Source organism: Chlorocebus sabaeus, chromosome 3 (genome assembly GCF_047675955.1).
Source record: "Chlorocebus sabaeus isolate Y175 chromosome 3, mChlSab1.0.hap1, whole genome shotgun sequence".
Classification (NCBI taxonomy): domain Eukaryota; kingdom Metazoa; phylum Chordata; class Mammalia; order Primates; family Cercopithecidae; genus Chlorocebus; species Chlorocebus sabaeus.
Window position 1 is genome coordinate 57,876,209 of NC_132906.1, and position 22,568 is coordinate 57,898,776.

Consider the following 22,568-nt stretch of genomic DNA (forward strand, 5'->3'; position numbering starts at 1 on the left):
TTTTGACTTGCAAGTTTCCTTACTCTTTGACTTCATCTTATTTAAAATGATTCATGGATTTCATCTTTCAGCTAGGTAGTTCTCACTGCCTTCTATAGTAGATTGGAATGGCCTCCTGCCTGTACAAATGGTGGCTTTTTAGAATGTCTCTTTCCCTAGTAATGAGTGTTGCTTTTCTCTTGCCACACCTTTCCTTGTGCTTTCCCGAAATCCCCTTACTCTCCGAGAACCCAAGCTGTAGAATTTAGCCACTTTATCTTAGGAAAACAGTAATTACCTTTCTCCAAGTGGCAGACTATCTTCTGGTCTGTGAAAGTCACCTCTTAGGAAGAGAGACGAGGTTTCAAGGAGGCTCACACCACAGAGGTAGCATTGCCAGCTGCCTCAGTGGACAGATGTGTGTTGGCATGCTGGGAGGCCATCCCTTTACCTGAGAACCATAACAAAGTGAATATGGAGCCCGCCTGGGATCATCACAAGCTCAACCCCATAAAGTGTTTTCTTTTCTTTTTTTTTTTTTTAAGAGTAGTAGAGATGAAGCCTAAGTTAATTCTGGTAACCAAATGTATGTTTCTGAAAGGTAGCTGACTTTAAAATAGCCTATATTGTAATCCGTGTTTGTGCAGCAGTTTACATTAACGAAAAGCACTGGTTTGTGAATGGAGGATTTGGGTTTTGAAATTAGATACGAGGGCAACCTTGGAGGGAGGGGATAGGCTTTAATTTTTTTTTGGAGGCAGCTCTTGAGGCAGGTGCAGGGAGTGAGTAATGTGCCACACAAACTATGCAATTTAGCCAATGAACGCTAGGTTTCTCCTCAGTCCTATAGTATGGTTTCCCTGCCTGTCAAGAGCCAGCTTAACAACCAAACCCAGATTCCAGGTGTGGTATTCCACAGTCGTTCTGTAATTTGTAATCATAGAAACAGAATGTTCCTCCTCTTATTTCTTCCCTGCCAACAGTTTCTGGGTGGGTGAATGTCAGTAGCTGGAGTTATTTTTAAAGAGGAGAGGTGAGGCTTGCCGTGCAAAGCTGGGAAGAGGGCGTTTGTTTGCAGAGCAGAGCTGACATCAAAGTGTAGATTACTGCTCAGTGGCTAGGCACTTGTCCTGTAACAGGTAATGTTTAACGTGCCAGTCTCAAAGATCACAGAAACAGTGTATGCCCGGGCATAAGATAGCACAACCGTGTATGCTCTGGAGGACTGAAAGGCTGTACAAGCCCTATGTATTTTTTTTTCAAATATACATATGCATGGGTCTTGCTACCGCCTCTTTTGCCGACTATAATTGGACTTTGAAGCTTCGAAGTTATAGCATAAAAATTTGTAACCTTTGTCTGAGAGAGAGCTCAGCTAAGCAATCACTTTCCACTTCTTTTCACAGGATAATATAAACGTTTTCTTGAAAGCTTGTGAACAGATTGGATTGAAAGAAGCCCAGCTTTTCCATCCTGGAGATCTACAGGATTTATCAAATCGAGTCACTGTCAAGTAAGTTTCAACAGTTTGTTAGATATATATATTTAAACTTAGGACTTATAGCTCAAGTGAAAAGAATTGCTGAGAGTTCATGATTACAGAAAAATTCTTCCTCTCTCTGTTTTCCTCTGTTCTTATTCTAAAAGAGACTGTTTTAAAAATGGCTTAGGGACTGTGAATGTGAAGCTGTTTCTAACTCATAGCATGGTCTTACTATAAATCTCTATACCGACCAAAATGGTTGTGTTAATATTTTAATACGTGTCCAACATGGTAGTGTTTGGTTGCTAATGTTGAGGATACTCATTATACTTATAAAGTGAATTTAGGGATTATATTATAACTTGCAGAGTAATAACAATCTTTAAATTTTTAAAATATATTTTGAATTAAGACATAATTATTAGCTTAAAAATTAGATAGGACAGTGATAAAAAAGAATCTCTTAATATTGTGAAGGCAGCAGTGCCTGGGACCAACATGTAATGCCAAGCACCCTGCCAGCTGTGGCTGACTTTTAAAAATGAGCTGTTTTCCACGATTTCAATAGTGTGGATGAGAAAGTGAAAGTGGGGGTGAGAACATGTATGCCAGTATCTTGTTAGATTTTAGGTGGAAAATGTTGTTTGTGTGGGAGTATACAGTTTCAGGAAATCTGGTTTTAAGCTCTTATGGTATTTATTTATATTTCCTGTAAATCTAATTTGCTTTCAGGCAATCAATAATAAACTGTGTTACCAGATAGAGCTGACAGGAAAGTTATTTAATTTTATAGTAACTATCTGTTTGTCATCCTGCCTCTTAAACCTAATTAACATTTTTTTTGCAAGGGAGAAAATAAACACCTTATTCTATCTATAGAAATAATGAAAATGGAAAAATCGGTTTCTACCAGTTCAAAGTTTTAGCTTATGTGGTTAATATCCCTGTGTAAAACTTTTAATAGTTATTTTTAAAATTGGATGACCAATTATTTTTTCTGAAGAAAAATAACCAGCTATGTAAGTATCTTTGAAAATAGTACACATTGTCTTCTAGCAGTAAACAGAACAGCCCCAAACCCAGGTAGACTTAGTTTTCTAAAGTCTAACAATATATGTTTTTAAATGAACACTGTTTTGAACCTGCTTCTAGTTCTGTTGAATAAGCTTTTCTAAACTCCATGGTAATGAAATGTACATGGGAGGGATAAATCTGCCTGCATTTCTGACTAATCGAAAGATAGTTTAGAGATTCTAAATTTCATCACCAAAGTGAAATGTTTGCTTCTATAGTATGTAGGAGTCATGTTTACTTTCCATAAAAATTAAATATTTGGATGTATTTATTTTTCCTTATCAGCATATTTCTTCATAAGGCCTATCTGATGGGCAAAGAAACTTTGGACTTTGAAAGTCTTTTCCTTAAGTTGTTGATGCTTGTTAAGCGTTAACGTGCTTCCCCCTAAAATCATGTACTCTGTTTTGAAAGTCTGTAGCCTATATTTGAGTAGGCTAAGGACTAGGCGAAACATGTTTGTTGGCTCCCAAGTCCAAGAGTGCTTGCCTGGAGCCTGTTTCATGAGATGTTGGGCCTAAAATGTTTCAGACAAATTAGTATCTGGGTTCAGCCTTCAGTGAAATTACTGACAAACTGAAACTGCGAGGTCACGTAGTTATAGCCGTAGTGAGAAGTATGCAGAACAACTTGTTTCAGTGGAAACCACAAGTTCGTCAAAGCAAGGTGTGCCTAAGTAGTACCTGTGAGAATGCCTGAGTGGGAACGTTGGCTTCGCTTGAGAACATTTCTCCTGATAATTCTATCTCATTGGACCAAAAAGCAAAGGGGTCAACCCTGGGTCTGCTGCGGTGGAAGCACTGGAGCCTCCCAGATGAGACACAGGAAAGTGGCAAAGCAACTTCTTTAAAAATGTTGTCCAAGCTCTTATGCCCTGAGATAGCACTTCTACTAAAAGAACCAGATTTAAAGAAAAGCAAATAATTGCTTACTAAATAGTAATGCATTTTAGCTTTTTAAAAATATATAATGTGGAGACTCCTTTGGGTCAAAATTCTTGTCTTATCATTATTGTGGATCAAAGGACTTGGTGTTGGTTAGATCAGTGGTTCTCAACTGGGGGCAGTTTTGGCAACCAGGGGATGTTTGGCCACGTCTGGAGACACTTCTGGTTGTCATAGCTGGGTGGGGTTGCTACAGGCATCTAATGGGTCAGGGATGCTGCTGAATACACTTTAATGCATGGGATAGCCCCCACAGCAAAGAATTTTCCTACTCCAAATATTAATAGTACTGGAGTTGAGAAACTCTGGCTTTAGATTTAGAATTTCTTGTTTATTCCCTCCCTGCCAGCAAAATAGTCATGTGGAAATGAAGGATACTCACTATGACACCTTTGACACTCTATTAAAATATAACTTATTATATGTGGACATAATTTATGCATTTCTGTGTTAGTGTGTTTATTGTCTGTTTAAGTGGGAAGACTCATTGTAACTTGTCTGAGAGTGTGGTACTATGTGTGAGTACTTTGAAATTATTTTGCATATCTGTATGCATTAAATTTAACAAGGTGTAGCAAATGATTTGATTATTTAAAATGCTGTATTATAACTGCCCAGACCACATCTACCAGTGCATAGACTTGTTGTCCTTGCTGCAAACTTGATCTAATCATGATGCATACTGAGAGCAAATAGGAAAGGACAGTAGATATCCTCCGTGTTGGCAAATGTGAGGAACTTTTTTGTTAGTGGTCAGCGGTGATAGTTGCTGTATGGAGCCCAAGGAGAGTTGTGTGTGTTGAAAATGAACGGCAATAGCAGAAGCAAGTAAAGAGCTATTGTTAATGAATAGTTTCAATAATCCAGGACTCCAACTATTTTTCAATTTTCTAGCTATCTGAAATTTACAATTTAATTCACAGTAATAACTTTTCACGAATCAGAGCCAGAGTATTCTCCATATTTCTGTAAATTATCCTATTATGTGTTCTAATTTTCTAATAATTATTTTACTTTGTAGGAAACAGTAGTTTTAATTTTTTTCAAATATGTTTGAATTATTCTATTTATTTAGGGACCACATGTATTCCAGCATCAGGTGACACCTTTAATTTTGATATTCCTGACTTAATGGGTAGGATCCAACCTCTTTTCTTCTCAGAATGCTAATAAGCAAATTTATGATTTAGTCTCCATGAACGGTAGATTGAGATCTACCCCAATCTGAGGCCATGAAATCAATCTTTTGTGTGGATGAAAAACTGGATCATTATTCTTAACCATTTACTAAACATCCATACTGAGCACACATTCTCCACAAAGAAAACGTAGTGAAGTTCCCACAGAGCCATCTGTGCAGGCCTTCCGTAAAAGGGCTGTAGGAGATCAAGCATAATGGCCCCACCAGCCTGCCACAGCACACTGGAGAGCTCCTCTGGCAAGTGTCATGGTCTTTGTGGAGTCATCGGGTCGTTAAGAGAGATACAGAGCAATGACTTGTAGTCGAAAGCAACTCAACAGAGTAGCCTAGAGGTCCTGTATTGGAGAACTTGAAGTTGGCAGAAAGGTAGGGTTTAACCATTAAAGGTTTTAACTTTATATGTCTAGCAATTTGACTCAGAAACTAAGTCTTGTATTGAAACCATTGCTCTATATATCAGAAATTTTAAGCTGAGAAATTGAACAGATTGTAAACATGTTTCCTCTTTCCACCCCCTTACCATTCCAATCCAGTTTTTAGCACGTCTTCAGATACATTCTGTTCATAATATCCATTACAGGGTGGCAATGACTTTGAACACTATTTGTCATGCAAAGAAATTCTTTTCTAGTATAGACTTACTCTATTACCTACAGGATTGATATTTGAAGTATAAAATATAACTTTAAGTAAACATTGATATTAAGTGAGTTTGTTTTTGTAAGTCTATTAAAATGAAAGTACAGAAATTAAAAATCTATTATCTTTACACATGATAGTTGCCAAAGGAACAGTAGTTGGAATCAAAATTAGTGTTGACATATTCCCATCAGGAAAATAAAAGAGTCTCAAAATGGTATTTTAAGGATGTAACTGTTCGCTAAAGCTTCAGAAGAGTGGTTGATTTTGCGGCAGTGCTCTAAAGTCATTTCTTAGGAATCAGGTTCCCAGATGGCACTCTGTTTTAACAGTCTGCCAAATTGGGCTTGAGGTATGAAAGTGTGTATGTGTATTTAAGGTTTATTCATATAAGTAAAAATATACCTAGTTTGAATTATTTAATTTTTGCTTTTTAAAATAATTTAGACCTAGTTTTACTTTTTTTTTTTTGCAAGTACATGTCTTTCAAATGAGTTTCTCAATATCTTAATCTTTTTTTTTTTTTTAAGCAAGCGTAATGATATCCAAACTTGGACCTGCAACTTGAGCATGGTGACTTCCACCTGTCAACTCATGTGACTGTTTAAAAATGTACCCTTTCTGCCAACTATTAGAAGAGCATAAAACGAAAAGGAAGTTAATTGCGTTGCATATATCTCTATCCCATTCAACCATTCTCTGTTGTGAATTGCTTCCTGGAAGGGGAGGAACATTAATTCTGTGTGGCTGAGGCTCTGTTTAAGACTATCAGCAAAAATGTATGGTCAAATGTGGAAATGCTCTTTAATGACAAAGTTTGTATATCTAAGAGTCCTAACTGCAGTGAAAGGTTGTGGGATATGAGGCAGGTCTGATGCTGGGACAAGCGATGGAATAATTGAAGTTTTATCTGTATCTGTTTTTCTCTATTTCTAGTTCTTAATCTGTTTCTCAGATAGCCACGTTTCTGAATGTCAGCACTTCTTCCTTTGCTCTCTACTTCAAATCCAAAAAAGCCCTGGGGCCTGATTCTCTCTTGGGCTGCTGGATGAGCCTTCATGCTGTGGACTTACCTGGCCAGGGTCTACATCTTTAAAACTATCCTATCTTACATTCATTATTCCGAAGGGTTTCACTTGGTGGCCAATCTAAATAGCAGTTGACATGAGACCCTTCATGGGAGAATACAAGTTGTCTGTCTCCCGTGATCAGTTAGCATTTGTTTTACAACAAGGGCCTTTGAAGGGTTAAACCAAAGAGAGATTTTTGTGGAAGACATTCTTCTTTCAAATGATTATCTGTAGGGCTGCCTATGTTGACCTAATCCAACTTTTAAAATTGCTAATACTGAAATACCTGTAGTTCACTCAGTCTTTTTTTTTTTTTTTTTTTTAAATGTGAGCTTTACCAGTAACCAGAAGTATTAAGCATTGTTTTTCTGACTTTCATGTTCTATTCTGGCCTGATTTGAGTGATTATTTGTGTGAGAGTATAGACATTGGGGGTATGTATGGTTAAATCTATTTCTGGAGCTACAGAGTAGAAAATGGCACTTTATCCAGTAAGAGGAAATTTTGGTTTTAGAGAAGTCATCACTTGTTTGTTATATAATGAGCATTGATTCAGCATCTTCTATGTGGCCTATACTTACACAGACATAGATAAGATGGAGACCTGCTCTCAGTGGGGTTCACATTATGACTGGGGAGATGGCCCTGTAAATTCACAGCTGGAATATCTTATATAAAGATAAATGCACAGATTTCTCTGGAAATATAGAGATGTGCGGTCATTTCATTTTTTTAATCAGGAAACTCATCTAATTGGAGATGACATAGGTTTCTCATCTGGGTTTTCAAAGGACTTTTATTTCCTCTACATCTAGCTTTTCTAGAGACTTGAAACTATTTAAGGACAGGAAGTATATATTATTCCCTTTATCTCCTTGGTTCCTGTTACCGTACGTCTCTTTACGTGTTTATCTGAAAACTGGATTTCAATTGCAAAGACTTCCTGGATATCTTAAAACCAGGCTTTGAAGATGGGGAAAAACCTGTCTTAATCTTTGCCAACTCATCCTCTTTTTATTCTCGTTATTCAAATGCAAAGCAAATCTGGCAAAGCAGTCACTGAACTTTTGGTTTCAGTTGCCTTTTACTTATAGCAGAATAATGATAATGATATGACATATTACAACATAATCTAAAACTTACACAGTTTAAGAGGAGCATGTGTTTCATTTCTGTGTGTAATAAACTAAAATGGGAACTTTGGACTGTGTGCCTTTCAAGGTAGTTCAAAGTTTTAATAAATCCTTGTGCTGATGTACCAGTAATAAATGTTAAGAATGCTTAACTGACATTTAAATAATGTTTTTTTACGTAAAGTGTTAGAAACATTTCAGTGTCTTCATATCATAATCACTGATCACTTTTTATCTTGTGAAGCAACTGTAAAGTGTATACTTGAGACTTTCAGGTAGAAAAATATGGTGGTTATATAGGTAGTTGGAGTATCTTGGTAGAAGCTCAAGGGCAAAGAATAGAACATTTTAAAAGCAGGAACCCATAGGAAAGTAATTTTTTATGAGAAGTCATCAATATTACTTTAAGACATTTTGCCAACAAGTTTACAGTAAGCCTCATTCCTTCTAAAGTCAAGTTACCTGCCTCAGTACTTTTTACCTTTGTCTAGTATTAAACATCAAAGTCTGCCCTCCTCCTCAAAAAAAGTCACATTGACTTTGACTTTAGTATAATTAGAAAACATTTGAAGGATCTGAACACAGAGAAACTTGAAGATTTCTTCACAGTTTATTTGAGCTGTTTCTACTAAATCCCAGGCTGAGTTTATCACTTTCAAGGAAGGAACAAGCACATTGAGCAGATGTATATCCATAGTTGTGAACAGAATCATCTCTGATGAGAGTAGAGATTTTAGTATTCCCTGACTTGGGTTTAATCTTGTCATATCAGTTAGTAGCTGAATGACCTTAGACAGATTACTTTTCCTCCCTGTGATGGCTTTGCTTCTCCATGAGTTTAATTTTATGGCAAATAATTATTTATTGCTTGCTCTGTGTCAAACTGTGTGCTAAACCCTGGTAATAGTAATTAGACAGTTGTAATTGCTTTTTGCTTGGAACTTAGCAAATCATATCACTTGGGTGATACCCCTACCTCACAAAGATGTAATGATTAAATGAAGTCAGGTATATAAAGTATGTAGTGACTGTAAATTAAGTGCTCCATAAATGGTATTGAATTATCATTCTGATCATTTTCATAATTTGACTTCCCTTGTTTTGACTTTAAGAAGATACATGTCTCCTGTAGGAAAATATGGAGGAAAAAATCTGGCCTCTGGCTACTTTTGCTTGCAAACTACAAGCTCTTTATTTTTGAGAATTTAGGCCATTTAAAACTTACCCCTTTTCTCCATTGGGAGCAGATATTAAAACAAATGAGTTTTTTCTGACATTTATGCTTAATCAAATTGTTGATAAAATCAACAATTTATCCATTTTGTTAGAATAGCAAAGCTGGAGACCAGAGAACAGACAGCTAAGTTATTTGCTCTTGCCTCTGTATATGTGGGGCCAATATAATTGAATTAACTTTTTTGAGACCAAACTTCTGTATTTTCTAAAATCTTTGAAATTTTAAAATCCGATTTGAATGTTTACTTAGAAAGTTTTATTTCCCTCACTTTTCAAAATCTACACTAGTCAGTGATACCAAATCAAATCCAAAGCTTCACATTGTTTATTGGTTTATTTTTATTGTTGTTCCATTTTTTTCCCCTTCATTTCTTTGAAAAGTGTCATTTTGGTCATAAAGAGGTTATCCTTTAGATAAGAAACTATTATCTGAAAGGTTTTTGTAGAGCTTATGAATATTTTTCTTTTTGGAATAGGTGTTCAAAATCTTGTCATTACTGAATTCAAATGTACATCGCAGTCACATTTTCCTCTTAGAGAAAACTTAGCTGCTCCTTTTGGACTTCTCTCATTTGCTTTATTCAGTAAAAGGCTATTACACTAACAACATGAAAAATGTTGATTATGTTATTTGAAGTATTTGGTTTTTTACACTAGGCATTAACAAATTATAAATAGCAATAGGTACTGTGTTTGAGATGAAAGACATGCTTATTATTTAGTTCCAGTGTTACTTGTATACAATGAAATGTCAAGAAACTAGGAAGTATAATGTTATGTCAAAATGCATTAAGATAAAACTTTTTTTCTTTAAAAAAGTAGAACCTGGCTATCAAATGTTAAATAGAGTAGGCATAAATGTTTTTTATTGGCTGTTTAGTGTTCTTTTTTAGAGTTTAGGTTAATGGAGCCGTTATGTTTTACGGGTAATTGCCCTGGTATGGTTTCTGTCATGTTGAGCAACAGTCCTGGGTGGCATTGGTTGTTGATGGATTTATTCTTTGCAGAGACATGCCTTTCAGGGTGCCCCTACTAACCTGGGGGGCAGGATTTTGTGTCACTTTATCCTTTAAAGAGCTTGGTACTAGTGCTTCAGACGCCATTGACCAAATATGCACAGTAAACCTAAGAAAATATCTTCCCAAAGAATTACTGTAAAACATTTAATTTTAAAAAAATGATATACTTGTATACTCAGTAACTCATACTAACATTATTCTTAAATGTAAATGATAGATTTTTTATAGTGTAATAAAATCTCATTAGATTAAAAACACATGTTGAATCACCACACTGCAGATAAGCCAATTTTTCCTAAGCTGTTAAAGGAAAAAGTGGGGTTTGTGTGGGCCTGGGAGAAGCACCTGCTTTGAATTAAGCTGTGTTTGTATTAACCACTGTCAATTTAACAAGGGTTTGCTCTCTGTGCTTTGAGCAATTTGAGGGAGAAGTCCCTAGATAATTATCAGGTATTACCGTTGTTACTATATTTCACTGTTTCATTGCATTATGGTAATACTGATGGCTGTCAATTGTTTTGAAATGCTTTTTTCTGTGTTCTATTTAATTTACTGAGATATGGAGAAAATCATCGAAGGAATTAGTGTATCTTGGTCAACAATTTAACCATTCACTAGACTTCTTTTGGCTTCATACTGAGAAATAAAAATCTCTAATCCATAGTTATTATTTATCTGATGCTCAATTTTGTGTATATTCACTTATAAAGTGCCCAAGAATAGAGCACACACACACACACACACATTATTAAATAAGAACATAGATTTCCGAGGCCTCACAGAATGGTGTGCCAGTTCCTGAAGGTCCCTGAATCCTTGTTTTGGTGATGAATTTTTTTTTTTTTTTCACCGAAGGGGCCTGGTCCGTGTCCTGGAAGAGAAATAGGAGTGGTATCATTAAATATAGGTGTTTATACTGAGTTATTAACAAATAGAGCTTTTTGTCCAGGGTAGATAGAAGCAGCCTAATGCTGATGGGGATGCGGGTGGGTGGTGTGGGGGGCTTGGCTAGAGCCTCACATACTCTAGTCTTGCTATTGAGTCCTCTCAGTTGTGGACCTTTTGTCTTGTGCCTTGTCAACAGCATCCACTGAATATCATATTCATGATGGACAGATCACAAATCTTGTGTGTACATAAGAGAAATAAAACCTACTCATTTCCTACCTTGATCTTAAAGCCAAAAGTAGAGAAGCAGAAAAGCATGCTTAAGTCTTAAATTTTGCTTTTAGGTCTTAAGGAACAGAAGTGATTGAGTGTACAACTCTAAGGGAATGCTGGATTTGGAGTGATGAATAGCAACGAGGTTAGGAAATCTGTATTATAGCCTCCAGAGTATCTCAGAAATATTCCTGTCACTGTGATGCAATTAAGTTTAGACAAACTGGAAGATAGGAGCTTTCGAACACTGTCAAGTGATTTACATAAATTATTTCTAAACTAGTAACAGCCCAGCCAGGTATTTCTCTTTTGCTTCACATGCCTGAATTGCAATGAGGCAGAGAAGAGTAAGTTGCTTAGTTAGATGACCTTGGGCAGTAATGAAGCTAGGTTTTTCATTCCTGGGGTATCTTTGCCTGCATGCTTGTGCTTCTCCCAGTGTGTTGTCTAAACAGACTTAAACAGACTTTAAAAATTTGCTGACATTCTTTCTAGGGCTATGTGACTAAAATGGTCATGAGTTGCTTTTTAACCAGGCCAGCTATACCCAGAATGGATTTGTGTACATGATTGAGAATACCTTATTTGATATGTGGCAAATATCTTCGTACTATGATCTTAAGTTTTTTTTTTCTGAGTTTGTGAGCTAAGTAACTTTGAATGGATGTATTACAATGTGCCATCAAGTCTCAGATCATTTATTTTATTTTTTTAAGATCTCCTAATTTTAGGAATGTTAAATGAGAACGTGTACCTTAGAATAGAAGAGATATAGTACACATATGGTCCTCTAACACTGTCTAGTTGAGAAATAATAGAGTATTTGGATTTTGATATGTGTTTGTAAATGCCTTTGTAGGTTTTATGACTTTCATGCAGATATTTATGAATGTTCCATTGTATTTGCTGTGATAATGGAACATTCTTGTTAAGTGCTGAGGATTGTAAAACCTTACTAATCTAAATTGCTCGGGATCATACTATCACACTTTGACCTTTATAACACTGGCCTGAAACCTGTCTTTAAAAATAGAATTAGTTGTAACAAACCTGCACGTTATGCACATGTACCCTAGAACTTAATGTATAATAATAAAAAAAAATAGAATTAGTAAATATATTTTTTTTAGAATAATCTCTTGTTTACCAGTTTTTGATGCTCTATTTTACTTAATCTTGTTAAAACCAAACTAAACTGTTTCTCTCTCCTCCAAATGTCCTTGTCCTTGGCTGGGAACAAGTGGTCTTTAAAAAAGAAAACATAACATGGGATATTATTTTGTTGTAATTTAGATCATTACATATTAAATTTTATACAAAGAATTAAAGATTATTAATGTGACGTTCTATTCCAGAGACCAAATTGTAAGCAGAAAGATAAATTGCAGTAAAAGTATCTACTCTATTGGATTAAAGAAGAAAAATTACTTCAGTAGCAGGATTGCCCAGAATCCTGCTATCAGTGTAGCTATTGGAGGGTTATAAACAGGTGGTAAACATAGCACATCAAGGGTAACAATAAATAGTGCAGTCTAATTCCAGTAAGATGAAACTCTTCTCTGGTTGCAGAAAAAAGAGTGGGGGATCAAATAGTGACTCAGAAAAGCAAAGCCCAAGAAATGACTCAAGCACAGAAACACTTTAAGAATTTCTTAACCAAGATTTATAATAAATGAACTTATCATTTCTTACTAAGCCTTTAGAAATAATTATTTCTAACTTACCAAATGATTGCCATTTATTAGAAAGAAGAAATATTCATTAATCTTTCATTTCGTGAACAAGATGCTTTAGATTGCCAAAGACACATGAAACTAATAGTAGCCCAAGATATGAATATACCAAAAGAAGACAAACAGGGATAATTCTTCTTTAAATAACTAGTAGATGGGTTAGATGTGATAAACACTTGAGTTTTAAAGCTATTAAATGTATAAGCGAAGGAAAAATACTGCCTTTGAAAGAGTGAGTGGAGAATAGAAATAAATTGTTTGAATGTTTTGCTTTAATGCCTTTTGTAGTCTTACGACCACTGTATAAGATAAGGTGGTTGACTGAGTTTACAGGTATGGAAACTGAGATGCAGGCTTAGTGGCTTGCTCAAGGTCACAGGCTTAGTAAATTGTGCAAGTGGAAACCCTCATATGACTCCAGACCCAGTTCTGTTTATCTTATAAAATTGTCTCTATGTCCAAATGAAGGATATGAAGACTAAATGAAGGAATTCTTTTTTTTAACAAAAGAAAAACACGTGAATGTATACCTATCAGACATAGTAGTAAGGAAGTTCTGGAGATATGGGGGTGTTTGTAATTTTTAGAAGCTATGGGTGAGAATTTACTCAGACTTTACTGAGAGTTACAGTGCTTTAAACAAGTGCTTCTCAAACTTCAGTGTGCATATAGAACAACCAGGGATCTTGTTCAAATGCAGACTGATTCATTAGGTCTGGGGCAGGGCTGGGATTCTGTATTTTTAATGAGCCTTCAGATCTTTCCAGTGAGGACCACATTGTGTAACAAGGGTTTAGGTAATAAAAAGTAGTGATCATGTGGTGGAGTGAGAGTTTAAAGAAAGTGGTGGGGACGTAAGTTTTGAGTGTGGATCTAAAGAATGGGTAGGATTTAAATGAGAAGTTAAAGACCACTGCACGTCCAAAGGCACAGAGGCAAGAAGTCCAAATCAAACATTTCACAGAGTCTTCTGGAGGTACAGCATTGAATAAAGATGAGTTAAATAAGGTCTTAGCTCTTCAGGCCTACATTCTGATGGGGGAAGCTTAAGGCATGAGTCTTTAATGGGGGTGGGCAGATTGGAGGCAGGATGAGAGTTAGGTTGGGACAAGCTTGAGTGAGGCCTGTAGTATCCTGGCTAGGGGATTTAAACTTTATCTCATAGGTAATGGGATTATTACCAAAAGCTTTTGAGCAGATAGTTAAAATGTTAAAGTCAGAGACTTAGAAAGATAGCATAATCAAGTAGCCTACACAATGAATTGAAGGAGAACAAGTATGGTGGCTGAGAGAGAGGTAAGGTAATTATTGCAGTCAATGAGTGTGGTGATAGGGAAGCCAACTACTGAAAGCAGTGAACATGTAGATGAGGAGACAGATGCCAAAGATGTTTGGAGTAGGACGTGATGAGGATTGAGCCAAGTGAAGGAGAAAGAAGAGTTAGCTTTTGAGCTGTGCAACCATTAACAGAAACAGAAAAGGTAGCCGATTTGGAGGCAAGATGGAAATTAAGTTTTTAACACATTGTGTTGGATGTGACAGTAGAACATTCAGATGGAAATATAGGCATTGTCAATATATTTAAGTAGAAATCAGCACTGGCTTTGTCGATTTGGGAGGCATCTATGAAGCAATAATAGTCATTTGTAGGGAAACAAAGTCTAACTTTGAAGAAGTGAAGGTGGAAAGACAAGTATTCCTCATTCCCTTTTTAAAAATGAGCACTTCCTGGTGTTGCTTTTTTGTTTAGTTTTTTTTCTTTTTTTTTTTGCCTATGCTTTCTTGCTGGTGTAAAATGATCACTGCTGACTCCAAAACCAAGCCATACTTTTTCCATGCTGTTTTCTTCTCTAGCAGACCGTTCTTACCCATCTTTGCCTTTTGTTTTACTTTTTTTTCCAGCTTTATCGTAGTATCATTTACCTACAACAAAATGTATTCTATTTTGTGGACAGCTTGAGTTTTTGTAATTAACAGTTGGGTAACCATCACCATAATCAACATATAGAACCCTAGAAGTTTTCTCATGTCCCTAAGATCAACCTCTTACCTGAACTCCAGCCACAGTATAGTTCATTCTAGTATTGCTTTTTCTATAATATCTTATACAAGGAACATACAGTATATAGTCTGTTGTGTTTTATCCCTTTCAATTTGCATACTTTTTTGAAATTGATTCATATTGAGTAATTCCTTATTACTAAGCAGTGTTTCCAAATGTGGGTTTGCCACAGTTTATCTGCTCACCAGTTGATGGACATTTGTGTTTCTAAATTTTGGCTATTGTGGATAAATACTGTTAGAAATATCAATTGTCCCACATTCTCCTCAACATTTAATATTATCAGTCTATTGAATTTAGTCATTCTACTTAGTGCGTAGTGGTATTTTATTATGATTTTAGCTCACATTTTCTTCATGACTAGTGATTTTTGAGTATCTTTCCATGTACTTAATGGCTGTTTTAATATGCATTATTTATCTGAATGTTTTCAAATCATTTACCAACTTCTTAAAATTGAGTTGTCTTTATCTAATTGAGTTATAAAACTTCCTTATATATTGTGATTAGAAGCCCTGTGTCAGATATATCAGTTATCTTCTCCCAGTCTGTTACTTGCCTTTTTGTTTCACAGTTTAACTGTCTTTTGAAGAGCAAAAGATTTGAGGAAATTACCATTTGGTTATTTTTTCTTTTATGATCCATACTTTTTTGTGTTTTGCTTAACAAATATTTGCCTAACCCAATGTTGCAGAGATATCATCTAATCAAAAATAATGTGAGGTGATAAGGACTATGAAGAAAAATAAAGCAGGTCGAGGAAGAGAGAATGTCAGGAAGGTACTTTTGGATATAATATTTTAAGTATATTTTTAGATAAACCTCTTCAGTAGACTTAAAAACAAATAAAACTAGCTGTTGGAATTAATGCTGTATGCTAACAATATCATTAAGAGTTTTGGTAATATCTGCAAAAAGCTCACTGAGTTGAGCTTTCAGTGTCTTTTAAAGTTCTCGGCAGGGAAAGAACACTCTATTCTATAAATGTTGCTGGGAAAACTGGATAGCCATATGCAGAAGAATGAAGCAGAACCCACACTTCTCACCATATACAAAAATTAACTCAAGATGGATTAAAGACTTAAATGTAAGACCTGAAATCATAAAAATCCTAGAAGAAAATCTGGAAAAACTCTTCTGGACATTGGTCTAGGCAAAGAATTTATGACGAAGTCCTTAAAAGTAAACTCAACAAAACAAAAAATAGACAAATGAGACTTAAATGGATTAAACTAAAAAACTTCTGCAAAACAAAAATAAATAAATAAAAATAATAGAGTAAACATATAATCTAAATAATGGGAGAAAATATTTTCAAACTATTTGACACAGGGCTAATATCGAGAATCTACAAGGAACTCAACAAGAACAAAACAACCTTGTCAAAAAGTGGGCAAAGGACTTGAACAGACATTTTTCAAGAGAAGATATGTAAGTGGCTAACACATGAAAAACATGCTCAACATCACTGATCATCAGAGAATGCAAATTAAAACGACAGTGAGATATCATCTTATACCAGTCAGAATGGCTATTACTAAAAAGTCAAAAAACCCGAACAGATGTTGGATGTTGGTGAAGATGCAGATAGAAGGGAATGCTGATACGATGCTATTGGTAGGAATGTAAATTATATGGAAAACAGTATGGAGTTTTCTCAGAGAACTAAAAACAGAATTACCATTTGAACCAGCAGTCATCTATCCAGTATCTACCTAAAGGGAAAGAATATCAAAAAGATATCTGCATTCATGTTTATTGCAACACTATTTATAATAGCAAAGATACAGAATTAACCTAAGTGTCCATCAACAGATGATTGGATAAAGAAATGTTGTGGATATGGAGATTATATATATATATATATATGCGCACCATGGAATATTACTCATCTGTAAAGAAAAAAAAAGAATGAAATCATGTCTTTTATAGCATTATGGATAGAACTGGAGGTCATTATCCTGAGTGAAATAAGTCAGAAAATAAAATACTGCATGTTCTCACTTATAAGTGGGAGCTAAACAATGCCTATACATAGATATACAGAATGGAAAAATAGATTCCAAAAGGTGGGAGGGGAATGATGGTTGAAAAATTGCCAAGTGGGTACAATGTGCGCTATTTAGGTCATGGGGACACTAAAAGTCCAGATTTCACCATTAAACGATATATCCACATAAAAAACTTTACTTGTATCCTCTAAATCAATGAAAGATAAATTCCCAGCTACAATAGAGGCACATTGAGGTAATGTGAATAATAATTAGCTAAATTTCTATATTACACAGTATGTACATATTTCAAAACATCTTGTTGAACAAGATATATACAACTTTTGTTGGTTAATTAAAAGAAGGCGCACTAACTTCTGAAGGTTGGAGTGCATTTGTGTGTACATGTGAGCTCCTCTCTCCTCTGCACGCCTGCCCCAAAATCTGGCAGGGCACCACCTTACATAAGGCTTGTGTCTTTCATATAGATTTCACCCTTACAAGTGAGTGAGCATTCAACTTTTGTTTTTCTTTTAAGACTTTTGTATGATTTCAATTCCAGGAAGCTTGCTCTCATTCAGTGTTTAAATACTATTAATATTTTGACTCTTGATTTTTCTAGAGATATCTGGTGATCAGTCTACTCTTATCCTCAAATCTTTTGTGTGTACCTAAACCATGCATTCTCACTCATAAGCCCACCATGACTCCCACTCACCCACTGCAGCAGATCCAAGAATGCTCCTCCAATAAGAGTTTTATGCAGTTCTGCCTTCTGGTTACTTACTGCTTGTTCAGTTATGTTTTCATTTCCCTTCCATACAAGCGTTGTCAACCAGTTAGGTCAGCTTTCTCTTTTCTCGCACCCCCAGCGCCCACCCCGCACAGCCATTCTTGGAGGCCAGGCTCATCTTGCCTCATCTGCAAAGCCATCTCTTACTAGCAGAGGAAGCCAGGTGCCTGGGTACTGGTCCCGGTTCAGCCAATACTGACTATGTGGACTGTGGCAAGTTTTCTTGCCTTCTCTGTCTTTCCATTTCTTTAACTATAAAATGAGACACAACAATATCTACTGCATAGGGACCATCGTGAGGATTAAAAGAGCTTAGATGCCTGACGAATAGCAAATATTTAGTAAATGTTAGCTATTTTACTATTACTACTGATACTATTTCTGATTAAAATTTTAGACAATTCTGTTCTCAGAACTCCCATGCTATGTACAATTTACATGAGTTTTTTCTATTTCATTTTTAACCTTTGTAGTAGATTTTAAACTAATAATTCTTAGTATATCCAAAGCTAGACTGAATTAAAAACACATGGTGAATGATGTGTCGGGTAAGAGCAGGAACACTCTCAGGGAGCAAAGAAGATCTGGGGATGGGTTCTCATCTGCATAGACTTGCAGGGAATATGTGATGGGCACGAGGCAAGAGGGGAAAGTACACCGAGTTGCTGATTTGTTTTTTTCTTTTTTGAATTTTTTTCTCTTAGATAGGGACTAATCTATATATTTTTCTCATAGGAATCTTAATTCCATTACGTTTGCTCCATTTAAAATCTTAATTTCTGATTCCCAGTAATTTTTCACTTAATGAGATGTAGGTAAAGATGATTTTGTAGCTAAAAGTGTTGCTGCGTCTTAAGAAAGCATTGTAAGGGTGTATTTCTCAAATGTGGACTAGGCGGTACGGTTTTAGCCTTGGAGGAATAAGGCAGAAGGGAAAATAAAGGAACAGTGCGTATGAGGAGAAGGAAAAGGGAGAAACTCACCAAGGAGGAAAACAGCAGTGTGTATGGAGGAAGGGAAGGGCGGCCAAGGGACTAGTGCGGCTTGTTTTGGCCAGGAGAAAATGGTGCGACTCAGGTGACATTCCTATAGGCTCAATCTGTTCTACCTACAATAATTCTACCTACAATATTTCTACCCACGATAATTCTACTTACGATAATTCTACCTACGATAATTCTACCCACGACAATTCTACCTTCGATAATTCCAATCGCAGGGGAGGAAGGACCTCTAAAGGCGCTTACCCTTTTATATGGAGAGGAAAGTTTCTTTTTTTTTTTCTTTGTTGTCTGGTATTTGGGATAAACCAAGAAGTATATGCCAATTTAAATTTTAAGGCATGGAAGGCTACAGATTTAGAGATAATGATAGCTCTCTCCATAATTCTTGGATATTTTGATTACTGTAACAGTTAAAAACATTTGGATTTATTCTTTATGAACAGAAAACAGTGTTCTTAGAAGGAAACAGATGAATGGAAAAATGTTTCTGTGTTCTTAATCTGAAATATGTAAAATAATGGAATATAGAATAGCACACTAACAGTTATTCTTGTTTAATCTAGTTCATTATTAGGAATGATTGTTTTTCCTATTTCCTTAAAGACTTGCTTACAAATGGATCATTTGTCCTCTTAATTTTAGTAATAGTTGTATTAAAGAAAATTATAGAAATAGGAAGGACATCATCTTACAAAGAAGTTGTAGTAAGTCATTTTGTCTAAGGGCCTCAAGTCTTTTTGAAGTTAGTTCATTCATAAAATCGTGGGAATTATAGAATCAGGAAGGACTTATCTTGATCAACCTTTGAACTTCTGTATAGTCATTTCCCTTGCCTCCGGGTGCCTTGTTCATGATTCTCTTCCTCATCTCCCACTCCTGAGTCAATAATTTGACAATCTGGTGTTGGATCCCTTTTTATATTCTATTGAAACTGTAAGAAGAAAGTTGGAATTATATGATTTGAAAGCTGTTTTTAAAACTTCGTGGAATAGCTTTTCTTGAATGACTTTGGTAACGTACCCATTTTTTGCTACCAATGACCTCGATTGTGATTTCAAAGGAATTTTAGTTTCTGAAGACTTTAAAAAATTGACATAGGTTTAGGGAGAGATAAATATGGTGTTAAAAAGTTATTAGCCTTCAACACCTCTGGAGCACATTATCGCACAATTATAATCAAATTAATACATGGGAACATCTAATGTTAGTTCAGAGTGCTTCGTCATGCATGTCATACAGTTGATGTGAGTGTTAACTGTTTTATTTGAACTTACCAGAAAGCCTCTGAGAGAGAGAGGCTGTCTAGGGACACTAGTAAAGCTCTAGGTTGATATTCCTATCAATTTAAAAATTGTAGCATGAATTGTTAACTTGAGAAATGTGCATTTTTAAGAAATGTTCCTTTGTTAAGTGGTAAAAATCAGAATACCAGAGCTGGAATGTACTAAGGACATAATCTCATTCAGGGCAGTCCTTTTGCATATGAGAAAAGTGTCAGATGAGGTTAGGTGGCGTTTGCATTGTTAGCCAGTGAGCTAAGTTGGGGATGTGGATGGAAGTCTCACATCCGCAGTCCAGGTGTAGTTACTTTCACTGCACCTCATCGCCAGCTCAGCTGGAGTAGCAAAGGACTTGAATGAGGGCACTGTTCCCCCCCTGCCCCCAGTGTTCACTCATTTCAGTGAAACTGTCTATACGAATGGTACTTTATTCACATTTTGCTTTATTATTGTAGTTTGGATTTAGGAATCTGAATAAAATAAGGCTAGCCTTAAATTTTAAAGACAACTTACTTGCTTTAACCAGCAAACCAGAATATGTTATACTATTCCACATTTTAGAATACAAAGAAGAAAGTTTACCAATGACAATTAAATTTTTTTCCCAGCCACGATATATTTTTCTTCATTCGTGTTGCATACCTATTTTCAGAATGTTGGTCTGTTTTCCTGTTTTAAATCTGGTGCTTTAACTCTATTTACACAACACTGTTTTTGTGGAAAATACTTTGGTATTATAATTCTCTGTAGGGTTTTCCAACAAGGTGGACTTAAATTCATGTTCATTTAATGTTTCATCACATTCAGATAAATTATTTGAATGTTATTTATTTCTGATTTTCTCTCTCTTTTTTTTTTTTTTTGAGATGGGCTCTCACTCTGTTGCCCAGGCTAGAGTGTAGTGGCATGACCTTGGCTCACTGCAAGCTCCGTCTCCTGGGTTCATGCCATTCTCCTGCCTCAACCTCCTGAGTAGCTGGGACTACAGGCGCCCACCACCACACCCAGCTAATTTTTTGTATTTTTAGTAGAGATGGGGTTTCACTGTGTTAGCCAGGATGGTCTCAATCTCCTGACCTTGTGATCCGCCCACCTTGGCCTCCCAAAGTGCTGGGATTGTAAGCGTGAGCCACTGCACCTGGCCACTTCTGATTTCCTTAACTGGGAAAAACAAATTAGAAATTAAGCAATACAAAAATATCTCTAGCCTGGTTTCTCACCGATTACCCTTCTTCAGAAACTACAAGAATGCATGGTATTGTGAGGAAATTTTAAAACCAATGCAAGATAAGTAACTTATTTTAATCTTCTGAATAGGATTCCTTTAAAGCTGCCTGTGGTTGACTTTTTAGACCTCTTATGAAAGTAATTTCTTTGGTGCTACTTGAAACATTTTGTTCTGTGGACTCAAGATCTGTGGTATTTATATATTTATTTATTTATTTATTTATATATTTTTTGAGATGGACTCTCGCTCTGTCTCCCAGGCTGGAATGCAGTGGTGCAATCTCAGCTCACTGCAAACTCCGCCTCCCAGGTTCAAGAGATTCGCCTGCCTCAGCCTCCCAAGTAGCTGGGACTACAGGTATGTGCCACTGATCTATGCTTAGGAATTCTCTTCTGGATCCCTTGGAGTGTTAGTGCTTATGGAGGGTGAAATAATAAACTCAGTGACCTTCCCTGTCCTTTAGATCCCTGGACCAAGGCCTGCTGAGAGCCAGCTTCATGTGTAGCGATAGTAGCAAATCGAGTGCCTTTTTACAGTGCACCCTTAAGCAGACGTGAGCACCGTGAGGCATATTGAGTTTTTTTTAAGTCAACACTTGAAAATCATTGGCAGTCGTTCCCAGGCTTTTCACTTTGAGTTTCTTTGTGCTTTTTATTGTTTGTCTTTAATTCTAGTTGGGTAAGGCTAGAGGACTTATGTTTCAGTTAAACTTTTTTTAGAGAAGTAGCTAGAGTCGTTGAAGCTGTAGTTTTAGTTCAGATGTAATTTTAACTTTGGTATATGGCTAGGGCAAGGGCTTTCAATCATTAGCATGCATCAGAATTACCTGCAGGGCTCATTAAAACATGTATTACTAGACCCCTAACTCTCCCAATATTTTAGAAAGGTCCTGGAGGCATCTCTGTGGAGGAGGAGAAGGATATAGGGCAAGACTGGAGGTTGGCAGGAAGTGAATGACATCTGAGGAAGAAGAATAAATTCAAGAGATATTTAAGAGCTGGAATTGATGGGATTTGGTGATGACAGTTTTTGGGAAAGGGAGTTGTTTGGCTCAGGCCTCAGCTTCTGACTCTGAAAGTTGGGGTCTCCTCACCCAAGTGCACGCATAATTAATCTTCAAGCCTGTACAACCAGGGCAGAGCATGTGGAAGGATGTGCAGGCTTGAGGATCAGATGATGCATGCACTTAAGAACTTATCAAACTAAATTCTGGAGAGAGATAATGACAGTGACATTCTAAAGGACATAGCTGAGAAGTTTCCTGGGAAGTATTAGCATAATTGGGTTGGAACTAAATATGGTGAACAGGAGATGGGGATGGGGGGAGAACTCATTCGATTCATTTGTTTTGGGAAGGTTTTGCAAGATACTCAAACATGAAATGGGAACATTGAAATAGATGGCAATCAATGTAAACTAGTCTGAAAGACATCTGATTGAATGTATATTGAACTTGAAAGTTAACTGAACAGCAGGATTATATTAACCTGAATTTGAAACCCAGTTATATTATTCATCTGAAGCATGTCCATTCTTTC

General features: G+C 36.1%; 1 protein-coding gene across 6 annotated transcripts in view; it reads left to right on the forward strand.

Annotated features, from left to right (window-relative positions):
- LMO7 (LIM domain 7) overlaps positions 1–22,568 on the forward strand; it is a 219,327-nt gene that overhangs the window by 116,840 nt on the left and 79,919 nt on the right. For all 6 annotated transcript variants that reach the window (XM_073014398.1, XM_073014399.1, XM_038007757.2 and 3 more), the window contains one exon: positions 1,386–1,492. In XM_073014398.1, coding sequence (XP_072870499.1) covers positions 1,386–1,492 — 107 coding nt within the window. The remainder of the gene's footprint in view (positions 1–1,385; positions 1,493–22,568) is intronic.